The 25,114-nt window shown below is 43.6% G+C and overlaps 1 protein-coding gene across 4 annotated transcripts in view; it reads right to left on the bottom strand.

Moving 5' to 3' along the window:
- apbb1 (amyloid beta precursor protein binding family B member 1) overlaps positions 1 to 25,114 on the bottom strand; it is a 173,518-nt gene that overhangs the window by 54,790 nt on the left and 93,614 nt on the right. For 3 of the 4 annotated variants that reach the window (XR_015757510.1, XM_087988515.1, XM_087988514.1), the window contains exons 7-11: positions 23,139 to 23,266; positions 17,293 to 17,407; positions 13,598 to 13,682; positions 6,641 to 6,724; positions 1,557 to 1,622 (exon numbers count right to left, since the gene is read on the bottom strand). Coding sequence is in view for 3 of the 4 variants with exons in the window: in XM_087988515.1 (XP_087844641.1) it covers positions 1,557 to 1,622; positions 6,641 to 6,724; positions 13,598 to 13,682; positions 17,293 to 17,407; positions 23,139 to 23,266 (478 nt within the window). In the remaining variant the exon portion in view is untranslated. The remainder of the gene's footprint in view (positions 1 to 1,556; positions 1,623 to 6,640; positions 6,725 to 13,597; positions 13,683 to 17,292; positions 17,408 to 23,138; positions 23,267 to 25,114) is intronic. The other variant, XM_087988516.1, reaches the window with a different exon arrangement.

Below are 25,114 nucleotides of genomic sequence, written 5' to 3'. Positions count from 1 at the left end.
CAGCACTGAGGAGTGCTGTACTGTCGAAGGGTCAGCACTGAGGGAGTGCTGTACTGTCAGAGGGTCAGCACAGAGGGAGTGCTGTACTGTCAGAGGGTCAGCACAGAGAGTGCTGTACTGTCAGAGGGTCAGCACAGAGAGTGCTGTACTGTCAGAGGGTCAGCACAGAGAGTGCTGTACTGTCAGAGGGTCAGCACAGAGAGTGCTGTACTGTCAGAGGGTCAGCACAGAGAGTGCTGTACTGTCAGAGGGTCAGCACAGAGAGTGCTGTACTGTCAGAGGGTCAGCACAGAGAGTGCTGTACTGTCAGAGGGTCAGCACAGAGAGTGCTGTACTGTCAGAGGGTCAGCACAGAGAGTGCTGTACTGTCAGAGGGTCAGCACAGAGAGTGCTATACTGTCAGAGGGTCAGCACAGAGAGTGCTATACCGTTGAAGGGTCAGCACTGAGGGAGTGCTATACTGTTGAAGGGTCAGCACTGAGGGAGTGCTATACTGTTGAAGGGTCAGTGCCAAGGGAGTGCAGCACCGTTGGAGGGTCAGTACTGTGGCAATGCCGCACTGTTGGTACTGAGGAGTGCTGTATTTTGGGAGGGCTGCACTGTCCCTTGGTCAAGAATGTGGGTCAGGTATTTGAGTTAACATTACCAATTGTGAATTATTGTGTCAATTATCACATACACCTGCAATTTGACCCTAACCGATGCTGTGGAAATTCTATCCTTCTCTAACACATATTCCCTTTCAGCTCTCATTATAACGTTATTACCCAAAGACCAAAAATATGAACGGCTACAGAAGCAAGGCAGTGATAGTAGGACAGTTCAGAGTCAAGCACATTGCTGTTGGTTTGGATGCATGTATAGGGCAGACCAGGTAGGGATGGAAGTTTTCTTCACTAAAGAGGCATTAGTGAACCAGATGAACCAGTTATGTTGTTACTGTTTAGCTTTAATTTCAGATTATGTTTTTAAAATTTAATTCCAATTCCATCATCTACTGTGATGGGATTCAAAACAAGGTCCCCTGAACATTATCTGGGTCTCTGAATTACTTAGTCCAGTGATAATACTATTAGGCCTCCCAAATAGGTCAGTGAAGAGACAGAAGTGGCAAAGGTCATTAATTGGATAGTCTCAGTCTGGTGACGAACAAGTTCCATGAGACTTCACACCTATTGGAGCTGAGGATGAGGATGAGGGTCAGGGGCTGGGTGGGGAGAGGTTTGAAAAGGTGGTTTATAGTAAAGAAATGGAACAAAGAGCTTGTCCATGCACTCCAGGACTTGCCTCCAATAATGAGCAGTTTTACCAGCTAAGAAGAGGATTCAGTTGTATTTTATGTTTAACATGTTTTCAAAATTCTTTCAGGGACTGGCATCGCTGGCTAGGGTAACATTTGCTACCCATCCTGAATCCATGGAGAAAGTGGGGATCTAGGAGAACCTGTTGGCTGCTATACATTCAGCATTTCTCCATCAGCTACAACCAACAAACACACGTATTGAACTTCTTAAAAACTCAAGCTCCTGGTGTCTGGCAGTAGTTTAGCTCCCTACCTGATCTCTGCATCCCTGACCCACGACTGGCTCCCAGCATCCCTGCTCTCCAGAGGTGCCTAGTGTCTGATAAGAGGAAGGGTCATTTGTGAAATCTTGAGAGTTTATTTTAAAAACTGCTTGTTTTAAAATGTTACTGAGGTGATAAGTTAGAGGTCATGGCTGGATGGGAAGACAGATAACATCAGTGTTAGTACAGACACGTCAGCCTCTACTGCTGTGGGAAGGGAGGGAAAAGCAAACGAAAAATAAATATTTTCCAAAATATCAACAATTATCCTTTGGCTTGTGCAATCTGCTGTGAGCAAATTGGCTGCTATATTTCTCAAGGAACTGAGAGGAAGGGGATGAGGGAGCAATTCTGAGAAGGCTTACTAGACTTACACCTGAAATTAGTGGGTTGTCTTAGGAGGAAAATGTGGACAGTCTCCGCTTGTATCCACTGGATTTCAGAAGAATAAGAGGCGGCTGAAACATACAAAATCCTATGAAGTCTTCACAGGGCAGGGGATGTGAAGAAGATATTTCCCCTTGTGGAAGAATCTAGACCCAGGGCTCACAGAGTTAAATAAATAAAATGTCATTTTGGACAGAGATGAGGAGGAATATTTTCTGAGTTCAGCAAACTGAAGCAGAGTTCTTTAAGACAGAAGTAGACAGATTTTTAAAATTTCATTTGTGGGATGTGGGCGTCACTGGCTGTGCCAGCATTTTGGTGTCCATCCCGAGTTGCCCCTTGAGATTGTGGGGGTGAGCTGCCTTCTTGAACCTCTGCAGTGCATGTGCTGCAGGTAGACCCACAATGCCCTTAGGGAGGGAATTCCAGGATTTTGACCCAGCGACAGTGAAGATACAGTGGTACATTTCTAAGTCAGGATGGGGAGTGGTTTGGAGGGGAATTTGAAGATGGTGGTTTTCCCATATATGTTCTCCCCTTGTCCTTCTAGATGGAAGTGGTCGTGGGCTTGGAAGATGCTGTCTGAGGATCTTCAGTGAATTGCTGCAGTGCATCTTGTAGATGGTACACACTGCTGTTACTGGGAGTCAGTGATAGAAGGAGTGGATATTTGTGGATGTGGTGCCAATCAAGAGGGCTGTTTTGTCCTGGGCAGTGTCAAGCTTCTTGAGTGTTGTTGGAGCTGCACCCATCCAGGCAAGTGGGGAGTATTCCATCACACTCCTGACTTGTGCCTTGAAGATGGTGGACAGGCTTTGGGGAGTCAGGAGGGGAGTTACTTGCCACAACATTCCTAACCTCTGACTTGCCCTTGTTGCCATTGTGTTTATGTTGCAAGTTCAGGCTCAGTTTCTGGTCAATGACAGCCCCCAGATGTTTATACTGGGAGATTCAGTGATGTTAGCTCCACTGATTGTCAAGGGCAATGGTTAGATCGTCTTTTATAGGGGTTGATCATAACCTGGCATTTGTATGGATGGCAACAGGGTGAAGTGTTCTCAGGGTAGATGGGATGTGATGTCACAATCAGATCAGTCTTGATGTTATTAAGGAGGTTCAATGAGCTGCTACTGCTGTATATTTGTGTAGATGTTCAAGTCAGAGAGGGCGACTGAGTGACCATAGGGATGTGATTAGCTGCCTTGTGAGGGAAGATGCCAGAATATAGAGGCAGGAAGAGAGAACCTGTCATAGGAGACTAACTGACAAGTCATGGGTTGGCAGATACCTTTAATCTGGAGCTGAACAGATGAGCTGAGATGTCATGGTGGGCTGAATGGCCTCTCTCTTTATGCCCTATCATTGTATTCTAAGGCTTCCGTGCAAGTGAAGTAAGGGGTAACCACATTAAAGGATGAGAAACATTACACTTCCTTTCCATCACTTGTGCTCCTGAATGATTTCAGATGAGATCTCCATCTCCAGAAGCTGCTTATAGTCTCTAAGATTCAGGATGAGGAGTGTCTCACTCAGCACCATCCCTGCCCTCTGTAACGGTGAAAGATTACTCCTGATTTGGAGGTGCCAGTGTTGGACTGGGGTGGACAAAGTTAAAAAATCATGCAACACCAGGTTATAGTCCAACAGGTTTATTTGGAAGCACTAGCTTTCAGAGCACCGCTCCTTTATCAGGTGGTTGTGGAGTAAATCTCTCAATTTAGAATGAACATGCTGGTTTCAGTTCTTTCATATGTAAATCACAAGAACTTTTTTAGTTACATTTTCAAGTGAACTTTAACAACTGGCCCAGATAATGCATTGAAGGTGTGAGCTGCCCTGTTGAGGCTGTCTGTGCCACAATGGTCAGACTGATTCTCATCTAAAAAAACAGATTTACAGAATCTTACATGGATTCATGCAGTTTTTGAGCAAAATAAAATGTAATTCGGCATGTGGGGTGAATTTGTACTTGCAGAATTACATTTTGGTTTGCAGAAACACTGCATGAATTCATGCAAGATCCTGTAAATCTGTTTTTTTAGACTAGAGACAGTCTTACACAGGGCACCTCACACTTTAAATGCATTAACAATTAGTGTCATGTTGGCCCAGATAAAGTTAACTCGAGAATATAACTTTAAAAAAGTTCTGTGATTTACATATGAAATAACTGAAAGCAGTTCAAGATATAATTTCAGTTATATCACTCTGTAAACATTTGCTATAAATTCTGTGTCTTACAATCTTATTCTCCACAACCAGCTGATGAAGGAGCAGCGCTCAAAAAGCTAGTGCTTCCAAGTAAACCTGTTGGTTTATAACCTGGTATCGTGTGATTTTTAACTTTAAAGATTACTCCCTCCTTCAATAACCACCAATCATCACCCACTCCCTCTGGGACCCTCTCTGACTGCGCCCCCCCCCTCCCCGGACCCTCTGACCCCCTGCCCCAGGGCCCCCCCCCCCACCCCACCTGCACCCTCTGACCCCCGCCCCCCAGCCCTCTCTGACCCGCGACACCCAGCCCTCTCTGAATGCACCCCCCCCACCCAGGCTCCCTCACTCTCTCTGACCCCTGCCCCTCTCCAGGACCCCTCAGCCTCTCTGACCCCTCCCCACCCTCTCTGATCCCCCAGCCCCACCTGAGCCCTCTCTGACCCCCTTGGGGACCCCCTCCCTCTCTGCCCCCTCAAGCCCCCTTCACCCCCACCTGGACTCCTGAGTCCACTGCCCTCTCTGTCCCCTCCAGCCCCCTTCACCCTTTCTGATCCCCCTTCCACCCCACCGGGACTCCCGAGTCCCCTGCCCTCTCTAACCATCCCGGTTTCTCCCCTCCCCCAACCCAGATTCATCACATTTTCCGATATTCCAGCCTTCAGGATAGCATCTCAGACGATCCACACTGTTCCCATGGTTTCTGGACATTAACACACCACCTTCACTCTGTCCTCTCCACTGTGCTGATACCATCACTAACAAAACCATTGCTCCTCCTTTTCCCAGCTTCCTGCTCTTCCTAAGTATTACAAATCCTTCAATATTCAGATCTCAATCTACGTCAACCTGCAGTCGTAGCTATCAGATTACATTTCTTTATTGCACTCAGTTCATCCTGTATGTTTCAAATACTGCAGATATAGACAGATTTCAAGTGCACTCAGTTGTCAAGCCTTCAATTTTGTTACCTCTAGCCTTATCCATTGATTTACAACTACACTGAAACTCTCTCTCTGACACCACAGTCAGTTTGTTATTTACAACAAAAGAGAAAATGCTGGAAAATCTCAGCAAGTCTGGCAGCATCTGTAAGGAGAGAAAAGAGCTGACATTTCGAGTCTAACTGACCCTTTGTCAAAGTTGCTGAGATTTTCCAGCATTTTCTCTTTTGGTTTCAGATTCTAGCATCTGCAGTAATTTGTTTTTGTCCAGTATTATTTCCAACATATTTTTCCTCTTGCTCTGTCTCTATTGTTTGATTTACCAAAATGCCCAAACTTTTCTCTCTTATCCCATGGTTTCAGTTTAAAATGATATTTCCCTAGTTCTATGGCTCATTAGAACACTGCTCCTGCCATGAGAAAGGTGCAGATTGCTCCAACAATACAGCCCCAGCTCTCCACAGAATTGGTGCTGGTGCCCCACAAACCAAGCCAACTTCTACTGCACCAGATTTTCAATCTTTAAACTTGCTTGCCTATGTCAGTTTTCACCAGAGATCATCTTAGAGCCTCTGTTTTGTAATCGGGGTATAGTTCTGCTGACCCACTGTGCAGAATTTCTTTCTTTGTCCTTCTTCTGTCCTATGGACCATAATGAGGAGACCCTCCCCCATCCATTATAGATTGCTCTGCAGCCCTGAGCATTTCCTGAATTCTGGCACTGGGATGATAACACAACCACGTGGATTCTCATTCCTCACTGCACAGAATGGGGTCAATCACTCTCACCTCTCAGTTGCCAACAACGACCACATTCCTCTTGTTCATGTACTTGAATGAATTCCTGTTCCCCAACATCACAGAAAGTTACCTTGTGCACACTACGGTCCTTACTCTTAACTAGACAAGTTAAAGGATCCTGAAAGGATTTGGAAAAAGGATTCTGAAGAACGGTCACTGGACCGGAAACATGAACTCTGATTTCTCTCCACAGATGCTTCCAGAGCTGCTAAACTTTTTCATCAATTTCTGTTTAGGATCCTGAAACCTGAAGGGGAATGGCAAAAGCTGAGATTCCTAAACTCCTATTTCTGGGACTCCTTTGCCACTTTACAGATCATCACAAACTCCTGTTCCTGAACACTGACCAAATCAGAAGACTCTCTCCTAAAGGTTGTAACTGAACCTTTATATAAAACATGCAGGTAACCCACACACACACAATTGTACAAAGAGTGGAGATCATTCTGGGAAAAGAAAATGATTAAAAAGTGGCACACTCAGTGAAGACAGAATTAACAGTAAATTAAATGTTGATGACAGGAGCAAGAAGGTAGTGACAAAGTGGAGGAGCAGATTTATTATAATCTCTAATCAAGAACAATAGATGTGGAGGACTAGGTAGGGTTGGAGTGAGGAGCAGATCCCATTCCTCATCTCCATTCGTTCCCATTATAAATAATTGCCAAAGATGAAGCTTAGAAACAAGCAACAATGCCTGGGCTGTTTAGTCAAGTTTCCTTTCTTACCTACAGGCTTGGTCACTGCAATATTTCCCAAGTACAACACCTGGAATCTTTGAACAAGCTCACTCTTGGGCACTGGAAACTCCACTGCAGACAGGGGAACACAAGATAAGACAGAAAGGAAGTTTAGATGGTACAAAGCTAACATAAAGACACGGTGACTAAAACACAGTAACGGTCCCACAAGGAGCAACTGAGGAAATTCATCAATGACAACAATGATACAGCAGTAACACCAGATTTAATCCTCATTCAAATGATGTTTGCAATTTACTGTTCCCTCTTAGGGTCTCATCAGTGCCAGCACTAACCCAAGCCAGAGAACATCAACATTGTTCCAGCCCCTGCATAATGACTGATCAAACAGCATCAAATATGCGGATTGAAGATGAGTGCTTTTAACCTAAAGAAGATTACAATGAGGGTCTGAAGGCAGAACTGATGTTATGAAGGCATTATATTTAATATTTTTTGTGAACTTGAATATGGAAATACCTATTCTGAGGAAGGGTCACCGGACCCGAAACATTAACTCTTCACCGATGCTGCCAAACCTGCTCAGCTTTTCCAGTAATTTCTGTGTGCGAGTGTGAGTGTGTGTGAGTGTGAAAATACCTAGATTGCTTTATTTTTTAAAAAGAAATCAAAAACTTGAAACATTTATGAACAATTATTTCTTGGAAAACACCTGGTTCCACTGTTGAGACCCATCACTGCTTTTACTTTTCTCCTTTTTGGTTGGGAATTGAGAGTTGCAGTTAAGAATTGAACTTTGAGCAGCACGTTTTTTTTAAAAAAGGAGAGAACAAAAGACAGATGTTTGTGTTTGGGAACTGGCCTGGAAAGATAATGTTGGTTAGGGGAGGGCATGTATTTGTTTCAGCACCGGGATGTGCCTGCGCTCGGTCTGGCAGCTGGTTGGATGTTGAATTGGTCAAAGGAGGAGTGGTGATGACCAGCCAATCACAGAGAGTGTGACCAGCCAATCATAGAGAATGTTAAAGGGATAAAAACGAAGTGAACCGGCTCTGATTAGGCTTTCGGTAGGGGGCAGTTTTGTCTTGGAACTGGCTAAATTTCCAGATTGGGTAGGTTTCGGTTTTGCGCACACTGCCTTCCACCTCCTTCCTCCATCCACCCTTCACACCCATTCCCCCTCCCACTCATTATTTTCCAGTTATCGACTTATTCAAAGCTCAGACAAAAGAGTCCCCGTCTGTAAGAGCCGCCGCCTGTGAGAGTCCAACAAAAACCTCCAGGGGCCTGCTGAAGCAGCAGCTTGCAGGGACTAGTGACTTTGGGATTATCCAGCCCTACATACAACCCATCAGGATGAAGGATTTCATAAACATAGTATTCACTATTGAAACAGTTATCAAACTGGTAAATTATGATTCTTTTACTTATCTTTTCAATTTATCTCTTAGTTGTGTGTCTGTTGGTATGAGAATGGAGGTTTTTGATCAGAAGACATTGGGATTAGATTGTAGGTATTAATTAGATTAGTGAGTTTTAAGATTAGATTGCCTTGTAGTTTATCTGTGTTCTGCTGAAGTTACATTCTTCGTAATAAATTGCTATTTTTTTGTTGAAGTTATAAACTCAGTGTCCAAAATTTGTTATTTGCAAAGTCCAGTAAGGAACAGTTGAGAAACTGAGGATCATTGAATGTTTTAGACAATAGACAATAATAGACAATAGGTGCAGGAGTAGGCCATTCAGCCCTTCGAGCCTGCACTGCCATTCAATATGATCATGGCTGATCATTCCTAATCAGCATCCTGTTCCTGCCTTATCTCCATAACCCTTGATTCCACTATCTTTGAGAGCTCTATCCAACTCTTTCTTAAATGAATCCAGAGACTGGGCCTCCACTGCCCTCTGGGGCAGAGCATTCCACACAGCCACCACTCTCTGGGTGAAGAAGTTTCTCCTCATCTCTGTCCTAAATGGTCTACCCCGTATTTTTAAGCTGTGTACTCTGGTTCGGCACTCACCCATCAGCGGAAACATGTTTCCTGCCTCCAGAGTGTCCAATCCTTTAATAATCTTATATGTCTCAATCAGATCCCCTCTCAATCTTCGAAACTCAAGGGTATACAAGCCCAGTCGCTTCAGTCTTTCAGTGTAAGGTAATCCTGCCATTCCAGGAATTGACTTCGTGATCTTACGCTGCACTCCCTCAAGAGCCAGAATGTCTTTTCTCAAATTTGGAGACCAGAACTGCACACAGTACTGTAGGTGTGGTCTCACCAGGGCCCTGTACAGCTGCAGAAGGACCTCTTTGCTTCTATACTCAATTCCTCTGGTTATGAAGGCCAGCATGCTATTAGCCTTCTTCACTACCTGCTGTACCCGCATGCTTGCCTTCATTGACTGGTGTACAAGAACACCCAGATCTCTCTGTACTGCCCCTTTACATAAATTGATTCCATTGAGGTAGTAGTCTGCCTTCCTGTTCTTGCTACCAAAGTGGATAACCATACATTTATCCACATTAAACTGCATCTGCCATGCATCTGCCCACTCACCTAACTTGTCCAGGTCACCCTGTAATCTCCTAACATCCTCATCACATTTCACCCTGCCACCCAGCTTTGTATCATCAGCAAATTTGCTAATGTTATTGCTGATACCATCTTCTATATCATTAACATATATTGTAAAAAGCTGCGGTCCCAACACAGATCCCTGCGGTACCCCACTGGTCACTGCCTGCCATTCCGAAATGGAGCCGTTTATCACTACCCTTTGTTTCCTATTAGCCAACCAATTTTCAATCCAATCTAGTACTTTGCCCCCAATCCAATCTAGTACTTTTAATTTCACTGTGCTGTGAATCCAGTGAGTGTGAGCTGATTTGGTTTGGCTTGCTATCCCTATGCCATAATTGCTCATGTAGTTTGCTCGAACTCACTTCAGGGAAGCAGCTTACTGTCTTTACAACTGGGTTTCCCACTGTGGTGTGAAAGCAGAGTCAATATTTCAGGTCTAGTGACCCTTCATCAAAATTAGATATGAAACACTTGACTTTGCACTCTCTCTCTCTCTCTCTCCCTCTCTCCACAGACACTGCTGTACCCGCTGTGTTTCTCCACCAATTTCAGTTTGTTTCATATTTCCAGAATCTGCAGTTCTTTTTTTGTTTTAGTCTATTGGAAATTGTTTGGAGTAATTCCTACTGAAGGAAAGGTGACTGCATACCCCTGGAAAGATCCTTGCTGTGAATCCAGTGTTACATATGGTTGTCCTCTTGAACAGCATCTCAAAGAATCATTGACACTGGGTTTTTCAGGGAAGGTGCATTTGCAAAGAACCCAGAGACAACTGCACATCTACACATTATAGGATCTAAAGCAATGATAAAGGGATGGCATTAATTATGGGCAATTTTAATCTACAAATGAACTGAAAATATCAGATTGGTAGTATTGGACTGAATGAGGAGTTCCATAGAATGATTGAGAGATAGTTTCTCAGAGCAGCACACGCTGCACAGACCAAGAGAGCAGGTTATATTAAACTTGGTCTTGTGGAATGTGACAGGATTAATCGCAACTTCAGAATGAAGACACAGCTAGGTTCCAAAGTATGATTAAATTTTACATCCTGTGTGAAAGGGAGAGGATTAGGTTTAAGACTAGCATTTGAAACCTAAATAAGGACACTATGAGGGCATGAAAAATGAGCTAGCTGAAGTGAACCTGTATTGTAGGCCAAGGAATAGATTAATGTGTTAGACATTTAAGGGGACATGTTGGGATACTGGGATACTTAGAATAAGTAAATTCTTGAGGTCCTTTGTTCACCATAAAAAAAACATTCAAAGGTAAGGACCCACCATTTGCTGTTAACTAATGAAGTTAGGGAAAGGATCAAAATTAAAGAAGCAGTGTAAACATGCAGGGATGAGTGGCAGGTCAGGTGATTGGATAGAATATAAAGAATGGAAGAGAATAACTAAAAGGTTAACAGGAGGTAAAAGATCACAGTATGAAGGGAAGCTAGCTAGGAACGTAGAAACAATAGCAAGAGCTTCTACAGGTGTTTAAAAAAGATAAGGGTAAATAAAATGAGTGTTGATTCTTTAGACAATAAGAATGGTGTGTTAATAGTAGATAATAAGGAAGTGACTGATGAAATGAAAAATATTTTGATTCTGTCATCAGCACAGACAATATTAGAAAGACTCTAGTAATAGGTGTAAATTAAGAGGTTTAAAGGAAACAGGAACTGAGGGAAATTCTCAAGGCAGAAGCAGTATGGGGCAAAAACCATAGAATTCACTCTGCAGTTTGAAAGGGATTTGCTAGAATCAGATGTAACAGCAAGACTGTAGAGCAGCAATGACAGGAATTTCTGGGGATAATTCAGGAGGGACAGCAGTAACTCATCCCAAGGAAGAAGAAACATATGAGGGGGAGAACAAGGCAACCATGGCTGACAAGGGAAGTCAGTCACAACATAAAAGCAAAATAAAACACATTTAATGTGGCAAAGGTTTGGGAAGCCTTTTAAAAACAGCAGAGAATAACTGTAAAAAGAAATAAGAGGGAGAAGACAAAAGTTAAGAGCAAGCCAGCTGGTAACTTTTTTTTAGATTAGATTAGATTACTTACAGTGTGGAAACAGGCCCTTCGGCCCAACAAGTCCACACCGACCCTCCAAAGTGCAGCCCACCCAGACCCATTCCCCTACATTTACCCCTTCACCTCACACTACAGGCAATTTAGCATGGGAGGAAACCGGAGCACCAGGAGGAAACCCATGCAGACACAGGGAGAATGTGCAAACTCCACACAGACAGTTACCTGAGGCGGGAATTGAACCCGGGTTTCTGGCGCTGTGAGGCAGCAGTGCTAACCACTGTGCCACCGTGCTGCCCATGGTAATATAGAAGAAAAATGCAAGATTTTTTTTAGATATCTGAAATGTAAGAGAGGGGCAAAAGTGGACCTTGCATTTCTGGAAAATGAGGCTGCAGAGGCAGGAATGGGAAACAAAGACATGGTGGAAGAACTAAATAGGTACTTTAGATTAGTTTTCACAGTGGAAAACACCAGCAGCAACCAGCACTTCAAGAGAGTCCATTATTAAGGAGCAGGTGCTGGGGAAGCTGGAGAAATCACCAAGACAAAGTGAACTACAGCCCACGGTTCCAAAGGAGATAGCTGAGGAGATTGTGGAGGCTTTGGTAAGGACTGGAAAATGCCTCATGTAACACCCTTGTTTAAAAAAAAAAAGAGGGAGGCAGAAAACAGGAAGCTATAGACCAATTAGACTGGTAAGATTTTAGAATCCATTATTAAGGATGGGATTTTGGAGTACTTCGAAGTGCATGGAAAAATACAGTTCATCAATGTGAAGTGATGCCTGACAAATACATTAGAATTCTTTAAGGAGGTAAGTTCGACAAAGGAGAATGTCAGTGAATGTCATCTATTTGGATTTCCAGAAGGCCTTTGACAAGGTGCAGCACAGGAGACTGCTAAATGCTGTTAATATTAAGGTACTGGCCTGAATAGAGGATTAGCTGACTGGCAGAAGGCAGAGAGTAGAAATAAAGGGGTCTTTTTCAAGATGACAGCTGGTTACTAGTAGAAGTGCAGGGGTCTGTGTTGGGACCACAACTATTCACGTTATACATGAAGGATGCAGACGAAGAAATTGAGGGCATTGTTGCCAAGTTTGCAAATGACACAAAGACAGATGGAGAGACATGTAGTGTTGAGGAAGCAGGGAGGCAGCAGCAGAACGTGTACATACTCAGACAGTGGGCAAAGAAGGTGCAGATGGGATATAACGTGAGGTGGTGTGAGGCTATGCACTTTGGTAGGAAGAATAGAGGCATAGAATATTTTCTAAATGGAGAAAGGCTTCAGAACTCTGAAGAGCAAAGGGACTTGGGAGGCCTATTCAGAATTCTCTTAAGGTTAACATTTGGAAGTTAGGAAGGCAAATGCAATATTAACATTCATTTCAAGAGGGCTAGAATGCAAGAGCAGAGACGTGCTGCTGAGGTTGTGTAAAGCTCTGGTTAGACTGCATTTGGAATATTATGAGCAGTTTTGGACCCTGTACCTATGAAGGATGTACTGGCACTGGAGGAGGTCCAGATGAGGTTTACTAGAATGATCCAATTAGGTGATTAAGGGGTTGTCTATGAGGAGTTGTTGAGGAATCTGGGTCTGTACTCCGAGTTTAGAAGGATGAAGGGGGAATGTGATTTAAATTTCAAGATTACTGAAAAGCCTGGATATAGTGGTGAAGCTGAAGGTCCATGCACAACATTAACTTCTGCAACTGGATGTCACTATTGGATCACCCTAATCAGCATATGTGGAACCGTGGAGGGATCCTTCGAGCACCTGCACAGTTTAGAGGTAAAACACTGCTCATCAGGGTTGACAGGAATGTAGAATTTGGACAAGATCAACAACCATGGTCTTTTTAAATTGCACAACAGGTTCAAGGGTTGAATAATCTACTTCTGCTGCTGCTTCTCATCTTTGTATGTACTGTCAAATATACTGCTCATGCTGAACTGTAAGGACTAAGTATTCCAACTTCAATCTCCAATGGATTCACCATGATGAGCACAAACCATTTATAGGTTGTCAGGTTACACGGAGGTGTGCAGGATACAATCCCGACACAGTTACAACAGGTGATGCTCCAACAGAAAGAAATATAACAAAGTAATACAAAGGACTTGCAGGTGTCATAAATCTGAAAGTAAAACAGAAATTGCTAGAGAACATATTATTCTGAGTGTATCTGTGGAGAGAAAGCAAAGTTAATGTTGCGGTCTGCAGACCTGAAGAAGGGTCACTGGACTAGAAACATTAACTCTGCTTTCTCTCGATAGGCACTTGCAGCCCTGCTGAGTTTCTCCAATCATTTCTGTTTTTGTTTCAGTGCTACAGCAGAGCTGTTTCTATGTCAATAATCAGACAGTACCTTGGAATGGGACATCAACAAGCTTTGAATGGTCAAATAGGATCCCGTTCATTGAGGTCTTCGTATCTTTCCTGTCAGCCATGATCTGTGGAAATAGAGTGGTGCATCAGTTGGTGTGGTCAAAGTGGAGTGGTTAACAGCCACAGTCCAAGTGGGGAGACAGAACCTGGGAAGACTGGAAACAAAGGAACTAATAGAAACGGTCTCTTAGGAGAGGCAAGGAAATCTAAATAAATCTGGACCAATAAAAGGCAAAGAAACACTCTAGAAATTCCTCTCAGATGATGGAAACCATTCTACGAGATTACAACAGATCAAACTCAATTCTTTTGAGGTGGTTTGGGCAATGTCAGGCAACAGGCAGAGGACAGACTAGTGTCGGCATGTTTATCTCCTGCCTGCTCAGTACAAATGATGTTACAAGTCCCCAGATCAGGATTCCCCTTCTTGCTGACTATCCTTGCAGCCTGCACCAGAACCAAGAATCCTATACACCTCTCACTTCTTAAAATCAGACAGCACAGAAAGAGGTCGGACACACTGTGCCTGAGCTTATTCTTTGAGGGAGTTGGTCAATTAGTCTTTTGCCCCTTTTACCAAGAACTGTCTCCATATTTATCCATTATCTGCTGCCTATTCCACACTTGGACTGTGACTACACCTCCCAAAGCACTTCATTGGTTGTGAAGTAATTTGGGATATTTAGTAGCCATGACAGAAGCTACAAGTTTTTCTTTTATTCACTTCAGAAAAGCTATTGTTGAATTTGCTCTAGCCACCATTTCAGGCAGAATATTCCACATCACAATTCCCAGTGTAAAATAAACTTCTCATCTCATGACTGAGTCTTTTGCTAAATAGTTTAAATCTCTAACCTCTTGTTACCATCACCCTTTTGCCATTGAAAAAAGCTTCTCCCTACCTTCTCTAGAACTCCAAGCTTTGTTTTGTGTCGCCCATAGCAAATATAGCTGTTAAAAGCTGGTAACAATTCTCAGCTGTTGCTTCACATTTAATAATGTGCATTGCACTGATCAGATCCCACTCCAGGGCTGGAAATCATTATCCACAGGCCAGGGTGGTGCTGAGGGGGATGCTGCACTGTAAAGGTGTTGGCCTTCAGGTGAGACTTTAAACTGAAGTCCTATGGTCTATCAGTATCAATGCAAAGTATGGTTGCCAAAACAAAAGAAAAGCTTACATTTTCGTAACACCTTCCAGACCTTATAGACAGAGATCAACAGCACAGAAAAAGGCCCTCAAGGTCCATTATGTGTGTCAAAAACAACCACCTAACAATTCTCACCACAATTTCCAACACTTGGTCTACTGCCTTGTCATTACAAATGTATATTTAAATACTTTTTCAATGTTCTGAGGGTTCCTGCCTCTCCCACCCTCACAGTTTGTTCCAGATTCCCACCACCCTCTGGGTGAAAATGTTTTTCCTCATATCTCCTCTAAGCCTCCTGCCCCTTTCCTTAAATCTACATTGCCTTGTCATTGATCCCTCCACCAAAGGTTAAAGTTCTTCGTCTACCCTACCTATGTTCCTCATAATTTTATATCTCTGTCATGGCATATCTCAATCTCCTCAATGTTAAGGAAAACAACCCCAGTCTGTCCAATTTCTCTTCATAACGGTAACTCACTAACATGGGTACATTTCTTCTGTACCCTCCCCAGTGGTCATATCCCTTCTATCGTGTAGATTCCAGCACTGCACACAATATTCTAGCTGTGAACTAACTAAAGTTTTATACAGTTCCAGCATAACCTCCCTGCTCTTAAACTCTATGCCTCAACTAATAAGGGCCAATATCCTTTCTTAACCACTTTAGCCACCTGAAAGATACCTTAAGGGACCAGTATAAATGCACACCAAGGTCCCTTTGATCATCAGTGCTGCCCAGAGTCCCACCGTTCATCATGTATTCCCTTGTCAAAAAGTGTGGTGCTGGATAAGCACAGCCAGTCAGGCAGCATTTGAGAAGCAGGAGAGTTAATGTTTTGACGAGCTTATGTTCAAAATGTCAACATCCCTGATGAAGAGCTTATGCTCAAAACATCAACTCTCCTGCTCCTCAGATACTGCCTGACCTGCTGTGCTTTTCCAGCACCACACGTTTTGACTCTGATCTCCAGTGCTCACTTTCTCCTATCATGTATTCCCTTGTCTCTTGTTTGTCCTGCTCAAGTACATTACCTCTCATACATCTGGACTGAATTATATTTTATATTGATAAATCTATCTGCCCAGCCCATCCATATCCTCTTGTACTCTAACACTATTCTCCAACTAATCTTTGTATCGTCTGTAAACTTACTGATCAACCTTCCTACATTCAAGTCTGAATCATTTTTATAAACCACAAACAGCAAGGGCCCCTATACTGATCCCTGTTGGAGCCCATTGGACAGAGGCTTCTAATCACAAAATCACCCTCAACCATCATCCTCTGCTTCCTGCCTCTCAGCCAACAGTGGAGCCAATTTGCCAAATTTCCTTGGATTCCATGCTCTTTAATCTTTGCTATCAGTCTCCCATATGGGACCTTATCAAAAGCCTTGCGGAAGTCCAATAGACTACATCAAAAGCCTTGCCATCTACATTCCTGGTCACCTCTTTGAATATTCAACCAAGTTAATCAGACATAACCTCCCCTTAACTAGATCTTGTCGACTGTTCTTGATTAATCCCTGCCTCTCCAAATGCTGATTAATTCTGTCCCTCAGAATTGCTTCCAATAATTTCCACACCACTGAGGTAAGACTGACTGGTCTTTAGTTTCCTAATTTATCCCTTGCTTCCTTCAGGATGTCCCAAAGTCCTTTAGAGCCAATGGAGTGATTTAAAGTGCAGTCATTGTTTTAATGAGAGGAGAAACATGATAGAAATAGAGGGGGGAAGGTGACCTAGTGGTATTATTGCTGGACTATCAATCCTGAGATCCAGGTAATGTTCTGGGACCTCGGTTTGAATTCTGGCTTGGCAGATGGTAGAATCTGAATTCAATAAAAATCTGGAATTAAGAGACTAATGATGTCCACAAATTCATTGTTGATTGAGAGGAAAGATCCATCTGGTTCACTAATCTGCCATTCTCACCTGCTCTGGCCTACATGTGATTCCAGATCCCTCAGCAACACTTTCATGCCATGAATTAATTTTTTTAGATGTCAGTTTGTGCAGAGCAAGATCACATAAATTCACATATAACAGTCAGCTAATCTGTTTTAATGATGTTGACTGAGAGATAACCAATGGCCAAAACGCTGGGAGGACACTTCCTTGCTCCTCTATGAAATAGTGACATTTTACATTGATCTGAGGAAACATATGGGGCCCTTAATTTAAATTTCATTCTCAAATTGGTTAGTCATTTAAGTTTTGATGGTGGGATCTTGCTGTGCTTATTTTCAATGTCTCATTGTGAAAGCAATTCATTGTTAAAGTATTTTCAATATTGGTGTGGCGTATAGATTTAATGGATAGATAAGTGCCAATCTTTCTGCTGCCTAGTCTGAGAATCTATTCTGAATTTATTAACAATAGGAGGTTGTACAGTTAACAAAGTATAAGCAGCAAGCTCTCAGTTAGTCCCAGTGACACAGGTATGGCTCATGGACTGTGTGTACTGGGGGTGGTCAGGTTCACGCACAGACCAGCCAGTGTGACTGTGGATGATCAATACCTTTGAGCAGATTTCATGCAATCTGGTGGCAATGGCCTTCGCTGGCATGTCACAGCGGAATACGTGACATTTCAATACACGTGTCAGTTTGTCTCTGGCGACATAGGCAAAATCCCTAAAAATAAAACATAGAATTCATTAAAATACCTAGCGAGAGATAAGATGGACAAGTGACAGAAACTGAACTTATAACCTGACTCCACTAATGATTCGGAGATGCCGGTGTTGGACTGGGGTGTACAAAGTTAAAAATCACACAACACCAGGTTATAGTCCAACAGGTTTAATTGGAAGCACACGAGCTTTCGGAGCGACGCTCCTTCATCAGGTGATTGTGGAGGGCTCGATCGTAACACAGAATTCTGTGTTACGATCGAGCCCTGCACAATCACCTGATGGAGCGTCGCTCCGAAAGCTCGTGTGCTTCCAATTAAACCTGTTGGACTATAACCTGGTGTTGTGAGATTTTTAACTCTGACTCCACTAAGATTGTGTTGAATAAGCAGAGTGTTTGTAGACACTGTCCCATTAGGAATAATAAAAGTAATACAAACAGTACGGGGCTACAAATTAGGGAAGTTTCAAAATAAAGAAAGGCAAGAACTGCATTTCAAACATCACCTTTCACCACCTCAGGAAATCCCAAAGTGCTTCACAGCCAATGATGTATGTTTTGAAGTGCCATTACTGCTGCAGGAAAAGTTGCAGCTAAATGGCTCACAGAAACTCCCACAAACCGAAATCTGACAACCCCAATGGGTCACTTGTTTTTCTGCTGTTAATTGGTGGATAAATGTTGATCCAGTAACTAGAGAAAACTCCCTACTTTTGTGTGAAATAATTCAATGGTGATTCTCACATTCATGAAAAGAAACTTGGGGTCCTTGCCTGAAAGATGGCCCTCTGACAGATTCCCTTAGTACTGCACTGAGTGGCAGCGTGGAATTTGTCCTTTTGTCGGGGTGGGGTTTGAACCTATGAACTTCTGACTCTGCGTTTACACCATTATTCCTCACTAAGCCACAAACAGCACATTCAGTCAACTACAAGCTTTTACTGAGTGCCAATACAGGAGAACACAATGAAGGTGAGATAGGACTTAAGGCTACAGGTATCGGATATGGTTGGGGTTGGGAGACTGGATGGCAGCTTTGTGTTCAGTCTAAACCAACATCACAGGGTGGATACCAAGGGGAATTCACACACAGGAAGCAAAGGAATGAAAATGAATGCGATGTACGGGCAGGCAGTAACTAGGAGCAAATGCAGCAGATTCTATTTCAGGAGACTAGTTTTATTAAAAATGTGTTCATGAAGATTGGAAGATGACACAATGAGGTGAAGAATGTGAGAAATGGAGGCTCAAATACTATACCTCTCACTGCATCACAGCCAGATCAGCCAGAGGAGAGAAAAACCAAATTAGATCATTGCACCATGCAAGAAACAACCTTAACACTGCACAATAGCAGGACAGTCACAGCATGCCACTGCCAAGGGAGTTATCTGTACACTGACTGGTCTCTCAATCCCTTCCTCTCCCAGGAGATCTGAAGAATGTCTGGTATCTCTCACTTTTACATACAAAGGGTGTTAGATGTTTAAAACTTTCTTCCATACATGGCAGTGGATGCTGGATCAGTTGTTAATTTTAAGTTGGTTTTTTGTTAAGCAAAAGTATTGAGTGATATGGGCCAAAGGCAGATATATGGAGTTAGGCCAGAGATCAGCCTTGATCTCACTGAATGATGGAACAGTTGAGGGACTGAATGGCCAACTACTGTTCTTGCGCTCCTAGTCCTCTCTCTCAGGGGATATCTGTACATTGACTGGTGTCTCTCAGTCCCCTCTCTTTCTCTCAGTCAGATATGTGTACACTGATTGGTGCCTTCCAGTTCCCTCTCTCTCAGGGGAAATAACACAGCAAGTGGTTCAGTAGATCTCAGTTGGCTTTCTTCTAGGCATGTGCTCAGTTGCGGCTCTTGTTAGACTGCATCATGGCTCTGGAGTTGCAGATAGACTCACTTTGGGGCAACAGCGATGCTGACGGGATTGTGGATAGCACATTTAGTGAGTTGGTTACATCGCAGATTATAATTACTGAGGGAGAAAGGGAATGGGTGACCAAAAGACTGAGAAACAGCAGGAAGGCAGTGCAGGTGTCCCTTGCGGTCATCTCCCTCCAAAGCAGGTGTACCATTTTGGATACTGTTGGGGCTGATTGCTCACCAGGGGAAGGCAGCAGTAGCCAGGTAGATGGCTGGCTCTGCTGTATAGAAGGTCAGGAAAAAGAGTGGAAGGGCTATAGTCATAGGGGATTCAATTGTAAGGGGAGTAGATAGGCGGTACTGTGGTCGAAAACGAGACTCCTGAATGGTATGTTGTCTCCCAGGTGCAAAGGTCAGGGATGTCTCAGAAAAACTACAGAAAATTCTCAAGGGGAAGGGTGAACAGCCAATTGTCGTGGTGCATCTAGGCACCAATGATATAGGTTAAAAAATGGGATGACATCCTACAAGCAGAATTTAGAGAGTTAGGAACCAAGTTAAAAAGTAAGACCTTAGAGGTAGTAATCTCAGGATTGTTACCCATGCCACGTGCTAGTCAGAGTAGAAATGATAAAATATTCAGGATGAATACGTGGTTTGGGAGATGGTGCAGAAGGGAGGGGTTCAGATTTTTGGGACATTGGGACTGGTTCTGGGGGAGATGGGACTATTACAAATTGGACCATCTACACCTGGGACAGACTGGAACCAACGTCCTTGGGGGTGCTTTTGCTAACGGTGTTGGGGAGGGTTTTAACTAATGTGGCAGGGGATGGGAACCAAATGAGGTGGTTGGTGGACAGGGACGAGATAGTAACTGAAGCCTGTAAGGAACTAGGTAATGAAGTCAGCGTGAGTAAGGGGAAGAGTAGGCAGGAAGCGGAGGATGAACGCAGAGGGACTGGTGGTCTGAAGTGCATTTGTTTTAAAGCCAGAAGTATAGTAGGTAAGGCAGATGAACTTAAGGCTTGGATTAGCACCTGGGAATATGATGCTTTTGCTATCACTGAGACTTGGTTGAGGAAAGGGGATGATTGGCAACCAAATATCTCAGAATATAGATGCTTCAGGGGGGATAGAGAGGGAGGTAAAAGGGGTGGAGGAGTTATATGATTGGTCAGAGAGGATATCACAGCTGTGCTGAAGGAGGGCACTATGGAGGGCTCAAGCAGTGAGGCAATATGGGCAAAGCTCAGAAATAGGAAGGCAGTGGCAACAATACTGGGACTGTACCACAGGCCTCCCAACAGCGAGCGTGAGATAGAGGTACAAGTATGTAGAGAGTTCATAGAAAGATGTAGGAGCAACAGGGTGGTGGTGATAGCAGATTTTAATTTTCCCAACATTGACTGGGATTCACTTCGTGCTAGAGGTCTGGAAGGAGCAGAATTTGTAAGGAGCATCCAGGAGGGTTTTCTAGAGCTGTATGTAAATAGTCCAACTTGGGAAGGGGCCACAGTGGACATGGTGTTGGGAAATGAGCCCAGACAGGTGGTTGAAGTTTCAGAAGGAGATTACTTTGGGAATAGTGATCACAATTTCACAAGTCTTAGAATGCGCATGGACAAAGATGAGAGTGTTCCTAAAGGAAGAATGCTAAATTGGGGGAAGGCCAACTATAGCAAAATTCAGGAGGAGCTGGGGAATGTGGTTTGGGAGCAGCCGTTTGAAGGGAGATCCACAATCAATATGTGGGAGGCTTTTAAAGAGGTTGATTAGAGGTCAGGAGAGATACGTTCTTGTAAAACGGAGGGATAAAAATGGCAAGGTTAGGGAATCATGCATGACTGAGTGAGCAGGGTTAAGGAAAACCCTATAGCTTTTTATTCATATACAAGGAGCAAGAGGGTAACCTGGGAAAGGGTTGGCCCACTCAAGGACAAAGGAGGAAAGATATGTGTGGAGTCAGAGAAAATGGGTGAGATTCTTAATGAGTACTTTGCATTGGTATTCACTGAGGAGAGGGACATGGTGGATATTGAGATTAGGGATAGATCATTGATTACTCTAGGGCAAGTTGGCATAAGGAGGGTGGAAGTGTTGTGTATTCTAAAAGGTATTAAGGTGGACAAGTCCCCAGGCCTGGATGGAATCTATCCCAGGTTACTGAGGGAAGTGAGAGAGGAAATAGCTGGGGCTTTAACAGATATCTTTGCAGCATCTTTGAACACGGGGGAGGTCCCGGAGGACTGGAGAATTGCTAATGTTGTCCCTTGTTTAAGGAGGGTAGCAGGGATAATCCAGTTAATTACAGACATCAGTGGTAGGAAAGCTACTGGAGAAGTTACTAACGGATAGGATATATATCCATTTGGAAGAAAGTGGGCTTATCAGTGATAAGCAGCATGGTTTTGAGCAGGGAAGGTCATGACTTACAAACTTAATAGAATTCTTTGTAGAGGTGACAAAGTTGATTGATGAGGGAAGGGATGTACATGTCATATACATGGACTTCAGTAAGGCATTTGAGAAGGTTCCCCTTGGTAGGCTGATGAAGGAGGTGAAGTCACATGGAGTCCAGGATGTTCTTGCTAGATGGATCGAGAACTGCTAGGCAACAGGGGACAGAGAGTAGTAGTGGAAGGGAGCTTCTCAAAATGGAGACCTGTGACCAGTGGCGACCCACAGGGATCTGTGCTGGGACCACTGCTGTTTGTGATGTACATAAATGATTTGGAGGAAGGTGTAGGTTGCCTCTTTAGTTGCAGATGACATTAAGATTGGTGGAATAGCAGATAGCGAAGGGGACTATACATAGATTGAAGAGTTGTGCAGAGAAATGGCAGATGGAGTTCAATCCAGACAATTGAGAGGTGATGTATTTTGGAGGATCCAATTCAAGAGCGAACTATACAGTAAATGGAAAAGTCCTGGGGAAAATTGATATACAGAGAGATCTGGGTGTTCAGATCCATTGTTCACTGAAGGTGGCAACGCAGGTCAGTAAAACGGTCAAGAAGGCACATGCTTTCCTTCATTGGATGGGGTATTTAGTAGAAGAGTTGGCAGGTCATGCTACAGTTGTAGAAGACTTTGGTTCGACCACATTTGGAATACTGCATACATTTCTGGTCGCCACATTACCAAAAGGATGTGGATGCTTTCGAGAGGGTGCAGAGGAGGTTCACCAGGATGTTACCTGGTATGGAGGGTGCTAGCTATGAGGAGAGGTTGAGTAGATTAGGATTATTTTCATTGGAAAGTAGTCAGAGTTGGGGGGGACCTGTTTGAGGCTGACAAAATCAAGCGAGGTGTAGACAGGGTGGATAACAAGAAGCATTTTCCTAGAGTGGAGGTCTCCATTACTGGGGGTCATGAGTTCAAAGTGAGAGGGGAAACGTTTAGGGGAGATATGTGTGGAAAGTTCTTTACACAGTGGGTGGTGGGTCCTGGAATGCACAGTGGAAGTGGTAGGGGCGGGGAAAAATATCATCATTTATGATATATCTAGACAGATACATGAATAGGCAGGAAGTAAAGGGATACAGATCTTTAGAAAATAGGCGCAGGTTTAGATAGAGGATATGGATCAGCACAGGCTTGGAGGGCTGAAGGGCCTGTTCCTGTGCTTCTGTTAACACTGATAAAATAGGCCCTGCAGGCGTTTGTGGAATTCCAGATGTGGAAATGCTGCTGCAAGTGCTCACCAACCCCTGGGTTGGGAGGGAGCGAGGGTTGGGATTGAATGTAAGGGCAGAGAGCTAAGGCAGAGTTGGCTCACCTATGAATTGAGGGTAAAGGCAGCACAGTGAGAGTGCAGGGTTACAGCACACAAAGGGAGCTGCGATCTTTACATACCGCCCACTGTCCCGGCCGACACCCCATACCCGGATGCTGACAATCGGTTGCGTATGCAGCAGATTCTGGCCCAGGGGATCGATGAGGTTCAGTGTGTCATCCTCAAGCAGGAGCAGCATGTCTTTACCCTGGGGAAAAAAAGCATGGTGTACCAAGAACTGTCAGATAATATAGTTGTTATTCCCCAAAGAAATGAAACAGCCATTTTGTACTCAGCCAAATTCCTCAAATAGCAATGAGAAAGTTAACCATCAGATCTGTTTTTAACGTTGGAGGACCTGGAACTATTGTCTATGTCACCAGGTATGATACAAAAAAGTGCTTATTTTATGTACATTAATTTTTTTAGGTTAGAGAACAAAGAAAACGTACAGCCCAGGAACAGGCCATTCAAGCCTGAGCCGATCCAAATGTACTGTCTAAGCCTGTCGTCCAATTCCTAAGCATCTGTATTCCTCTGCTCCCCACCTACTCATGCATCTGTCCAGACGTATCTTAAATGAATCTACCGTGCCTGCCTCTACCACCTCTGCTGGCAATGCGTTCCAGACATCCACCACCCTCTGTGTGAAGTACTTGCTGCGTGTATCCCCCTTAGACTTTCCACCATTCACCTTGAAAGCGTGACCTCTCGTTATTGAATCCTTCACCCTGGGAAAAAGTTAGTCTCTATCCACCCTGTCTATGCCCTTCATGATTTTATAAACCTCTATCAGGTCCTCCCTCAATCTCCTTTTTTCTAATGAAAACAAACCTAACCTACTCAACCTCTCTTCATAGCTAGCACCTTTGGTTGGTACATTTTACCATAAAGGCAGATAAATGTAGCTCAATAGAGCCATACAGGTTTACAGCATGGAAACAGGCCTTGGGCCCATCCTGTCCATGTTGTTCAGTTTTCACAATTAAACTAGTCTCATTTGCCTGCGTTTGATCCATACCCCTCATATGTATCCCATCCATGCACCTTTCCAAATGTTTGTTAAATGACAAAATTGTACTTGCCTCCATTACTGTCTCTGGTAGCCTGTTACAGATACTCAATCACCCTGTGTGTGAAAAAATTACCTCTCTGGACTGTCTTGCATCTCTCCCCGTCACCTTAAACCTATGCCCTCTAGTTTTATATTCTCCTAAAAAGGGGAAAAGCTGTTGGCTATCCACCTTATTCACAGTTAAAGATCTCACAACACCAGGTTATAGTCCAACAGGTTTATTTGGAAGCACTAGCTATCAGAGCGCCGCTCCTTCATCAGGTGGTTGTGAAGGAGCGGCGCTCTGAAAGCTAGTGCTTCCAAATCAGGAGAAATCTGTTGGAAATGTGTAGATTAGAAGCTGAGAAAGTTGTAGCTCTCAGTTTTATCCTTGGGGGCTGTTAGCTCAGTTGGCTGGTTGACTGGCTTAATGATGCAGAGTGACATCAACAGTATGTTTCAATTCCCTCACCAGCTTAGATTATTATGAAGGTCACACCTTCTCAGTCTCTGCGCTTTCCTGCGGTGTGGTGATCCTCAGGGTAAACCATAACGAGCTGTCTCTCTCTCTCTCTCTAAATCAGTTTTGGAACAGGAGTGATCTGTACCAATGGGACAGTCTCCACCTGAACCAATCTTGAACCAATGTTCTAGCAAAAAGGTTAAACAGAGTAGTCATTAGGACTTTACACTAGTGAGTCAGGAGGAAGGGTGGGGGAAAACAACAGGAAGTATGATGGTAAACTGAAAGGAAAGCAGCACATTAGCATGTGTGCAGTAGGGTTTAACTACATGACAGACTACGAAAGTAGTAATAAGGAAGGATAACTCAGGACATATTATTATTAGAGATGTTGGAATTCATAAAGGGGGTACAAAAAGTAGCATAAGGGCACTTTAACTGAATGCTTGCAACATTCGTAACAAGGTAGATGAGTTAACGGCACAAATCATCACGAATCCATATGAGTTAGCACCCGTTACACAGACATGGTTACAGGA

This window comes from Chiloscyllium plagiosum, unplaced genomic scaffold (genome assembly GCF_037043375.1).
Source record: "Chiloscyllium plagiosum isolate Xiang-an unplaced genomic scaffold, Cpla_swu_hap1 HiC_scaffold_6, whole genome shotgun sequence".
NCBI classification, from domain to species: domain Eukaryota; kingdom Metazoa; phylum Chordata; class Chondrichthyes; order Orectolobiformes; family Hemiscylliidae; genus Chiloscyllium; species Chiloscyllium plagiosum.
Note: the sequence above shows the minus strand (reverse complement) of the source record. Positions and strands in the feature narration are given on the sequence as shown.